The following is a 10,680-nucleotide window of genomic DNA, read 5'->3' as shown; positions in this document are numbered from 1 at the left end:
GAGGCGGAGCTTGCAGTGAGCTGAGATCCGGCCACTGCACTCCAGCCTGGGCGACAGAGCGAGACTCCGTTTAAAAAAAAATAATAAGAATAAGAATAATAAAAAAAAATAGCATGAACGATAGAGTCAGGCTGTCCTCCAGATTTGAACCCCAACTCTATCACCTGTTTTTTTTTGAGACGGAGTCTTGCTCTGTCTCAAAAAAAAAGAATGGTAGCCAAGGCTGGCACGGTGGTTCACGCCTGTAATCCCAGCACTTTGGGAGGCTGAGGCAGGCAGATCATGAGGTCAGGAGTTCGAGACCAGCCTGACCCACAGAGTGAAACCCCGTCTCTACTAAAAATACAAAAATTAGCTGGGCGTGGTGGTGCGCGCCTGTAATCCCAGCTACTCGGGAGGCTGAGGCAGGAGAATCGCTTGAACCCGGGAGGCGGAGGTTGCAGTGAGCTGAGATCGCCCCAGTGCACTCCAGCCTGGGTGGCAGAGTGAGACTTCATCAAAAAAAAAAAAGAAACAAAGAAACCTCCATCCTCCCAGCTGCCTGCAGCCCAGGACTTCCTGCCCTCCCACTTCCTTCCCACCTATGGCCCCTCCTCTCGGAATGGCCCTCAGGACCTACAAAGGCTGAGGAAGAAAGGTTTGGTCTGCACCACCCCTACCTGTGACCATGAGCTCCAGGGGGTCGCTGGGAGCCGACCACAGGTATGGGTCCCTGCTGGAGAAGCTGTAGCACCGGTAGGTTCCGCTGTGGGCAGCGGTCACCGTGATGATGGGGAAACTAGCCCGGTACCATCTCTCAGGATTCTTGTAGGGCGCAGGGTCCCCTTCCTTGTACAGAGCAAATTGGTCAAAGCCATACCGGGTCTGACACTGTAGGGTCACGTCCCCTCCTGAGGACACCGCCGGGCCGGGCTGGGCTGAGAGCGAGGGCTTGGCAAAAACTCCTGGGAGAAAAGGAAAGTCTGATGTTAAAGGCAGCAGCCAGCATCTCAGCTGAGACTGGGGAGGTGCCCACACCTGCCTGAGAGCTGGGGAGCTTTCTGGCTGTATCCCTCCCAGACAGCATACTCCCCCAGCCAAGCTCCCAGAGAGGTCAAGTCACCGAGTGGTTGAGGAAGCGAGGCTGTGTGCTCACATCCTAGTGCCTGGGTGCAAATCCTGGTTCTGCCTTTAAGTGGCCCTGGAGACAAATCTCCCTCTGTATCTGAGCCTCATTGCCTTGTTCTGCTAAAATGGGGATGATCGAACGAGACAGTACACAGTAAGCATTTAGCAGAGTGCCTGTTGCCTAGCAAGCGCTTGAAATGAGATGGGAATAAGTAAACAGCTTAAGCTTCTACCATGCTGTAAGCTGGCATTGCCACATACAATCGTTACATTGTAAATGTGGCTGACAGTGCCAGCTCCAGGTGCCTTCCAAACTGAACTCATGACGTACATCAGTTCAGTGAATCTTCAGAGACCTGTGGAGTCCTCACTCTTAACGTCCCTATTTTATAAATGAAACTAAGGCACATGGCGTTAAATAATTTGTCCAACCCTGGGTAACAATACGGCAGTGCAAAAGAAAAGTTAACTGAGCCGGGCGCGGTGGCTCAAGCCTGTAATCCCAGCACTTTGGGAGGCCGAGACGGGTGGATCACTAGGTCAGGAGATCGAGACCATCCTGGCTAACACGGTGAAACCCCATCTCTAGTAAAAAAATACAAAAAAAAAAAGTAGCCGGGCGAGGTGGCGGGCGCCTGTAGTCCCAGCTACTCGGGTGGCTGAGGCAGGAGAATGGCGTAAACCCAGGAGGCGGAGCTTGCAGTGAGCTGAGATCCGGCCACTGCACTCCAGCCGGGGCGACAGAGCCAGACTCCGTCTCAAAAAAAAAAAAAATTAACCGTGCGAGGTGATGTGTGTTAATTAGCTTGCTCGTGGTAACTATCTCACAGTGGATACGTACATCAAAACATGAACTTGTTCGCCTTGGATATGTTCCATTTTTGGTTTTCAATTATAACTCAACAAACCTGGGAAATTTTAATTTAAAATAAATAAAACTTGTCCAAGATCATAAGGGGCAGAGCTGAAATTTGCACTCACGGAGTTTGATTCTAGGGTCTGCACTCCTCAACACGAACCTACACTACTCTGACGTGAGGGTATTGTGGTAGTCCGGTGTGGTGATGCATGCCTGCACATGGGAGGCAGGAAAACAAAGGTTGAGGCCGGGTGCTGCGGCTCACACCGCTCATCCCAGCACTTTGGGAGGCCAGTGTGGGAGGATTGCTTGAGCCTAGGAAGTCGAGGCTGCAGTGAGCCGTGATCACTGTACTCCAGCCTGGGTGACAGAGTGAGACCTTGTCTCAAAAAAAGACAAAGAGAAAACAAAAGAAAAGAAGTAAGGAAGAGAAAAATATAAGCTGCCTGGTAATTATGGCATTCATTCAAGGAGAAGAAAAAAGAGAGGGAGGAAGAGAGGGTGGAAGGAAGGAAGGATATAAACTGCCTGATAATTGTAACATTCACTCAGCAAATTGTCTCTTTAATTTTCTCTTAAGCAGCTATTATGTGTCTGTCCGTATTCTTTTGTTGTTGTTGTGTTTTGTCTCGCTCTGTCGCCCAGGCTGGAGCACAATGGCATGATCTCGGCTCACTGCAATCTCCACCTCCCAGGTTGAAGCAATTCTTCTGCCTCAGCCTCGCGAGTAGCTGGGATTACAGGCACTCGCCATCATGCCCGGCTAATTTTTGTATTTTGTAGAGTTTCACCATGTTGGCCAGTCTGGTCTTGAACCTCTGACCTCGGGTGATCCACCCGCCTTGGCCTCCCAAAGTGCTGGGATTACAGGCATGAGCCACCTGCTCCCAGCTCTGTATTCTCACAACAACAAAAAAATCCCATCAGAAATTAAAAATAGCCATCACCAAGGTAAATAAAGGTATACTTGACATACCAGATAGGAGGGCCGTTTTGACTAGGGTGGTGGGGTAAATACTTAATAAGAAGACACCATTTGAGTCTGACCCCAAAAGAAGTAATGAGGGGCCAGGCTGGTCCATCCTAGTAGCAGAGAGGAGTGAGGGAGGAAAGAGGGGAGGTAGGCAGAATTTACAACGCGGAATAGACCACAGTGTAGCGGGCCAGGAATTAGGGTGGCATGAGTGAGGCACTCTCCTGGGATGTAAAATTTAATTATTCCCAAACAATTAACATATTTGAAAAAATGTCTGAAAATTTGAAGAGTAGGTCATTAAAACTCACATTATTCTATTTGAATACTTTATTCCCCTGAAAGAAAGATTTATTATGATTTTTTTTTTTTTTTTTTGAGACGAAGTCTCGCTCTGTCACTCCGGCTGGAGCGCAGTGGCACGATCTTGGCTCACTGCAAGCTCCGCCTCCCGGGTTCACGCCATTCTCCTGCCTCAGCCTCCCGAGTAGCTGGGTCTACAGGCGCCACCACCACACCTGGCTAATTTTTTTGTATTTTTAGTAGAGACGGGATTTCATTGTGTTAGCCAGGATGGTCTCTATCTCTTGACCTTGTGATCCACCCGCCTCGGCCTCCCAAAATGCTGGGATTACAGGCGTGAGCCACCGCGTCTGGCCTATGGGTAGTTGTTTGTTTGTTTGTTCGTTTGTTGATACAGGGCCTCACTCTGTCACCCAAGCTGGAGTGCAGAGGCATGATCACAGCTCCCTGCAGCCTCAGCCTCCCTGGCTCAAGTGGTCCTCCTGCCTCAGCCTCCCAAAGTGCTGGGATTACAGGTGTGAGCCACTGGGACCAGTGCTACGTTTATTTTTTAGTTGTAACAAATGTAAGATGTTAACATGAGGGGATCCTGGGTGAAATATTTTCATTAATATTATCTTTGCAACTTTTCTGTCAGTCTAAAAATGATTCCAAAACCAAGTTTTAAAAAGAATCCTGAGCCAAGCATGGTGGCCTGTGACTGTAGTCCCTGCTACTCATGAGGCTGAGGCAGGAGGATTGCTTAAGGCAAGGAGTTCCAGGCTGCCGTGAGCTATGATTGCTCCTGTGAACAGCCACTGCACTCCAGCCTGGGCCACATAGCAAGACCCCCTCTCTAATTTTTTTAAGTGCATTAAAACACAGATGAAAGAGTGCCTGTTTTTCGTTTTGGCACAGGCTCTGGTATGACTTGGCACAGGCACTGCCTGATTCTGCCTTTATTTGAAATTCTGATTTTTTTTTTCATTGTGGATGGTTTGCGATTTATTTTGATTTTTTTAAAAATTGCATTAAAATATTATTCACACCCAGATGCAGTGGCTCAGGCCTGTAATCCCAACACTTTGGGAGGCCAAAGTGGAAGGATCGCTTGAGCCCAGGAGTTTGAGAGCCTAAGCAACATAGTGAGACCCTCTCTCTCTCTTTTATTTTAATGCCTTTTGTGAAAACTGTCAAGAGACCCCATCTCCACAAAAAAATTAAAAACGAGCTGGGCATGGTGGTGCACACCTGTAGTCCCAGGTACTTGGAGGGCTGAGGCAGGAGAATCACTTGAACTTAGGAGGTGGAGACTGCAGTGAGCCAAGATCGCACCACTGCACTCCAGCCTGGGTGACGCAGCAAGGCCCTGTGTCCAAAAAATAAAACAAATAAAATATTATTCACATTGATCCATAAATGTTGTGGCACCACCACCTGCTAGGCCAGTGCCTGGTTTGCCTCGCCCTAATTCCGGCCCTAATCCCTGCTCTCAATGTCCCCCATATCTGTGTCCTGAACGGAGGACAAGGCAGTCCCAGGCTCCGATCCCCCTTCCTTTACCGGTGGCGACGAGCTCCAGCTGGTCGCTGGGCAGGGACCAGAGGCTTCCGTTCTGGTAGGAGCAGCGGTAGCGTCCAGCCAGACTTCTCTTCATGGCCGGGATGAAGAGGACCGCCTGATCCTGGTACCTGCTGGAACTCAGCTTCTCCAGGCGGTACAGGTCCACGCCCGGGGGTCCCTGGCACCGGAGGGTCACTGGCTTCTCCAGGGGCACCAGGGAGCTGGGCAGAGCCTGGAGGGAGGGCTTGGGCAGCAGTTCTGGAAGAGGAGCAGGGCTGGGTCAGCCTCCCCGCAGACCCCGCCTGGGCCCCGCTGCCCTCGCACGCTGGCGGATCCCGCAGGAGGGAAGGTGTCTGGGGGAAGGACTCACCTGTCTGCGCTGGCACATGCCCCAGACACAGCCCTGAGGAAAGAAGAAAGGGACCAGATGCCAGGACTCGCTTTTATGGACATTCCCGCCTGCTGGGCGCGGTGATAAGACATTTGCACGCATATGCTTTATTCTGTCCTAATTATTTATTTCTTCAAAAGATACATGTGCATATAATTTAAGTGAGAGAGGCCAGTCAGAAAAAGCCGCATAGTCTATGAGGTCATTTACATGAAATATCCAGAATAGGTAAATCTATAGGAGACGGAGAAGAAAACAGATCCATGGCTGGGGGTGGTGGGAGAGGAGGGCGAGACGTGGCGGCATAACGGGCGTGGGGTTCCCTCGGAGGGTGCCGAAATGTCTTGGAGTTAGATAGAGGTGATGACTGCACAACACTGAATGTACCAAATGCCAGCTATAGCAGACTTTTCTATGTATTTTACCACAATGACAACTCTTTTAAGGCCAGGCATGGTGGCTCACACCTGTAATCCCAGCATTTTGGGAGACCAAGGAGGGCAGATTATCTAAGGTCAAGAGTTGGAGACCAGCCTGGCCAACATAGTGAGACCTCATTTCTACCAAAAAAAAAAACATTAGCCAGGCATGGTGGTATGCGCCTGTGGTCCAAGCTACTTGGGGTGGCTAAGGTTGGGAGGATTCCTTGAGCCCAGGATTCCTGGTCGAGCCTGCAGTGAGCCAAGATGGTGCCCACTGTGCTCCAGCCTGGACAGCATTGTGAGACCCCCATCTCAAAAAAATAGATCTTTTGAAAGTCAAGCAGAGATTCCTTGACCCACCCTGTCCAGCTCCCGCCACTGTCCCTGCCCCGCATACATTTTTTACTATTTCGGTTGTTCCTTCTGGCATTTTTATATCTTCATCATTCTAGGAAAGAGCACGCATACTGCTCTCTGCGGATTCCTTCGTGTTAGACATTGTCCATTGACTTCCTCAGTGGATGTGAGGAGTGGGACCTCAGATACTGCTGTCCCTTTGGTCTCCAATATGAAATAATATCCAAGTGCATTCCAATAGTATGCAATTGTATGGACAAGTATTGTAAATACTATTGCATATTGTATATTGTTGGATTTTATTGTATATGTAATATATGCAGTAAAACCCCACACTAATGGGATGTGTTGGGCTCCAGGGATGGAGCAGGATGGAGCCCCAGTGTGTAAGTCAGGTCATCTCAGCGTGTACTGGCCATGGGTTTCGCAGTATTTACAACGTTTGGTTGAATCAATATTCCGTGATTACATGGTAGGATGTAATATATATGATAATATATCGTTTCAAATAGCCTGAAGGAGGATGGTGAAGGTTCCCAACACAGAGAAAGGATGCATGTTTGAGACATGGGTGTTGCCTGCTTACCCTGACCTGATCACTGTATGTATATACACATATAGTGGGGCAATATATATAAACAGGACATCTGTGGCATACATGTATATGTGCCGTATACATTTGTTACATAATGTGCACGCATATGTATACGCAGCACATGTAATGATATGTATGTATACATATGTGTATATACGTGTATATATGTATATCAATACATGTCTATAAGCCGATCCTCCCTGGGATTGCTTGAGCCCAGGAGGTCAAGGGTACCATGAGGTAAGATTGCACCACTGGCCGGGCGCAGTGGCTCACGCCTATAATCCCAGTGCTTTGGGAGGCCAAGGTGAGCAGATTACAAGGTGAGGAGTTCGAGACCAGCCTGGTCAACATGGTGAAACATCATCTCTACTAAAAATATAAAAAATTAGCTGGGCATGGTGGCATGTGCCTGTAATCCCAGCTACTTGGGAGGCTGAGTCAGGAGAATTGCTTGAACCCGGGAGGTGGAGGTTGCAGTGAGCTGAGATCGCGCCACTGCACTCCAGCCTGGGCGACACAACAAGATTCCATCTCAAAAAAAAAAAAAAAAATGAGATTGCACCAATGCACTCCGGACTGGGCAACACAGCAAGACCCTGTCTCAGTAAAATAAGAAGAAGAGAAAAAAAAAAGTACTAATTATCTGAAATTCAAATTTAACCAGGCATCCAGTGTTTTATCTGGTAACTCTCCTTCTTACGCGTGCGCGCGCGCACACACACACACACACACACACACAGGCGGGATAGTTGTCATTCCCACGGCAAACAAGGACACTGGGCGCAGAGGCTGAGCAACCTTCTGTAGCTCATATAGCAAGAAGTGGGTGAACCCAGATCATCTCTTGATTCTGAGTTCAGAGAGTGACAACTGGTCACCAGCTCTCCCCATTGCCCACCACCCTTTGTCAACCACAGGCTCCCTCTGCACCCCAACCCAAGCTCCGGCTGCTTCTCTGTCCCCCTCCGCCTGCCCCATCACAGCCCACCTCAGCCTCTTGGTAGGTTTCCATGCGACCCTGTACCATGGCTGGGAACCTTCCAGGTGCCGTGCTGAGCGCCTCCTGTGCATGGACTCCAAGTCGCCGTAATAGTACGGGTTAGCTACCATTATCAGTCCCCTCTTATACATCAGACTAGTGAGACAGTATCTTATCCACAGTCCTACAACTGGCAGGAGGTGGGTTCAAACCCTAGCAGCACCGTTTAGTGGTAAAGAGTGTGGACTTGGGAACTTACAGGAGCAGAGGTGGTTACTGGGATGGTGGGGTAAGGTTTGGGGAGATGTTGGTCAGAGGAGACACAGTTTCAGTTGGACAGGAGGAGTGTATCTTGGAGATCTATTGCACATCGTGGTGACTGTAGTTAATAACAACATATTGCACACTCGCATATCACTGAGAGTAGATTTTAAAGTTCTCACTGGCCGGGCGCGGTGGCTCACGCCTGTAATCCCAGCATTTTGGGAAGCCAAGGCAGGTGGATCACCTGAAGTCAGGAGTTCAAGACCAGGCCTGACCAACATGGTGAAACCCTGTCTCTACTAAAAGTACAAACATAAGCTGGGCGTAGTGGCAGGAGCCTGTAATCCCAGTTACTCAGGAGGCTGAGGCAGGAGAATCACTTTGAACCTGGGAGATGGAGGTTGCAGTGAGCTGACATCATGCCACTGCACTCCAGCCTGGGCGACAGAGTGAGACTCCATGTCAAAAAATAAGTAAAAATAAATGAGTGTGGAATACTACTCAGCCATTAAAATGAACAAAATAATGTCCTTTGGCCAGGCACAGTGGCTCACACCTGTAATGCCAGCACTCTGGGAGGCTGAGGCGGGTGGATCATGAGGTCAAGAGATCAAGACCATCCTTCCTCCTCAACATGGTGAAACCCCGTCTCTACTAAAAATACAAAAATTGGCATGGTGGCAGGTGCCTGTAGTCCCAGCTACTCGGGAGGCTGAGGCAGGAGAATTGCTTGAACCTGGGAGGAGGAGGTTGCAGTGAGCCAAGATCATGCTGATGTACTCCAGCCTCAGCAACAGCGAGATTCCATCTCACAAAAAAAAAAAAAAAAAAAAAAAAGTCTTTTGCAGCAACTTGGATGTAGCTGGAAGGCATTATTCTAAGTAAAGTAACACAGGAGTGGAAAACAAAAATCTGTATGTTCTCACAAGTGAGAGCTAAGCTGTGGGTATGCAAAGGCATACAGGGTGATGTAATGGACTTCAGAGACTCAGAGGGGAAGGGCAGAAGGGGGGTAGGGATGAAAAACTACACATTAGGTACAAGGTATACTACTCAGGTGACAGGTGCACTAAAATCTCAGAATTCACTACTATATAGTTCATCCATGTAACCAACAACCACTTGTATCCCAAAAGCAATTGAAGCAAAAATTAAGCCAGATGCAGTAACCTGTACAGGTCACACCTGTAACCCCAACTCTTTGGGAGGCTGAGGTGGGTGGATCGCTTGTACCCAAGAGTTTGAGACCAGCCTGGGCAGCATAGCGAGACCCCATAACTACAAAAATTACAAAAATGAGCCAGGCATGATGGTGTGCAACTGTAGTTCTAGCTACTCAGGAGGCTGATGGGGAAGGACTGGTTGAGCCTGGGAGGTTGAGGCTGCAGTGAGCCATGATCATGCCACTGCACTCCAGCCTGGGTGACAGAAGTGAGGCCCTGTCTCAAGTAAAATTAAATAAATAAAAGTTAAAACAGGCTGGACGCGGTGGCTCACGCCTGTAACCCCAGTACTTTGGGAGGCCAAGGCGGGTGGATCACCAGAAGTCAGGAGTTCAAGTCCAGCCTGGCCAACATGGTGAAACCACGTTGCTACTAAAAATATAAAAATTAGCCGGACCTGGCGGTGGATGCCTGTAATCCCAGCTACTTCGGAGGCTGAAGCAGGAGAATCACTTGGACCTGGGAGGCGGAGTTTGCAGTGAGCCGAGATCATGCCACTGCACTCCAGCCTGAGCGACCGACAGAGCAAGACTCCGTCTCAAAAAAAAAAAAATTTTAAACAAAGAATACACCCATGGATGGATAATGAATGAGAGGTTGTATTCGCAGTTAACCCTCTCATCTCCAGTAACACAACCATCTCCTTCCTGCTTAGTCTTTTGGAGGTGCTGTCCCTTTAGTGGTCAAATTCTCCTGAAGAAATCAGGAAATAATGCATTCGACATGCCCAGCACAAGTGAAGAGCAGGCAGCGGAAATGCATTCGACCTGCCACCCATCTGTCAGGAGACTCTTATTTACTCCACTGCTGTAGGGGATACTGACAAATTAAATCCATAACCTAGTCCAGATATCAAGTCCACAATGTTTTTTTTTTGAGACCGAGTTTTGCTCTTGTTGCCCAGGCCGGAGTGCAATGGCGTGATCTCGGCTCACCGCAACCTCCGCCTCCCGGGTTCAAGCGATTCTCCTGCTTCAGCCTCCGGAGTAGCTGGGATTACAGGCATGCGCCACCACGCCCAGCTAATTTTGTATTTTTAGTAGAGATGGTGTTTCTCCATGTTGGTCAGGCTGGTCTCCAACTCCCAACCTCAGGTGATCCATCCGCCTCGGTCTCCCAAAGTGCATGAGCCACGGCAGTCAGCGTTTTTTTGAGACGGAGTCTCTCTCTATTGCCCAGGATGGAGTGCAATGTCTGACCTCAGCTCACTGCAACTTCTGCCTCCCAGTTTCAAGCAATTCTCCCACCTCAGCCTCCCGAGTAGCTGGGATTACAGGCACCCACCATCATGTCTGGCTAGTTGTTGTAGAGATGGGGTTTCACCATGTTGGCCAGGCTGGTCTTGAACTCCTGACCTCAGGTGATCCACCCACCTTGGCCTCCCAAAGTTGAGATTACAGGCATGAGCCACCGTGCCTGGCCCACAGTTTTTGGGTTTTTTTATTTTTATTTTATTTTATTTATTTATTTATTTTTTGAGACGGACTCTCGCTCTGTCACCCAGGCTGGAGTGCAGTGGCCAGATCTCAGCTCACTGCAAACTCCGCCTCCCGGGTTTACGCCATTCTCCTGCCTCAGCCTCCCGAGTAGCTGGGACTACAGGCGCCCGCCACCTCGCCCGGCTAGTTTTTTGTATTTTTTTAGTAGAGACGGGGTTTCACC

At 49.2% G+C, this 10,680-nt stretch overlaps 1 protein-coding gene across 1 annotated transcript in view; it reads right to left on the bottom strand.

Annotated features, from left to right (window-relative positions):
* Nucleotides 1-7,579, bottom strand: part of GP6 (glycoprotein VI platelet) — an 11,001-nt gene extending 3,422 nt beyond the window's left edge. The window contains exons 1-4 of the mRNA XM_017892526.1: nucleotides 7,489-7,579; nucleotides 5,155-5,187; nucleotides 4,785-5,042; nucleotides 660-944 (exon numbers count right to left, since the gene is read on the bottom strand). Of these exons, the coding sequence (XP_017748015.1) occupies nucleotides 660-944; nucleotides 4,785-5,042; nucleotides 5,155-5,187; nucleotides 7,489-7,579 (667 nt within the window). The remainder of the gene's footprint in view (nucleotides 1-659; nucleotides 945-4,784; nucleotides 5,043-5,154; nucleotides 5,188-7,488) is intronic.
* Nucleotides 7,580-10,680: the final 3,101 nt, after the last annotated feature.

This window comes from Rhinopithecus bieti, unplaced genomic scaffold (genome assembly GCF_001698545.2).
Source record: "Rhinopithecus bieti isolate Rb0 unplaced genomic scaffold, ASM169854v2 scaffold_22436, whole genome shotgun sequence".
NCBI lineage: Eukaryota > Metazoa > Chordata > Mammalia > Primates > Cercopithecidae > Rhinopithecus > Rhinopithecus bieti.
Note: the sequence above shows the minus strand (reverse complement) of the source record. Positions and strands in the feature narration are given on the sequence as shown.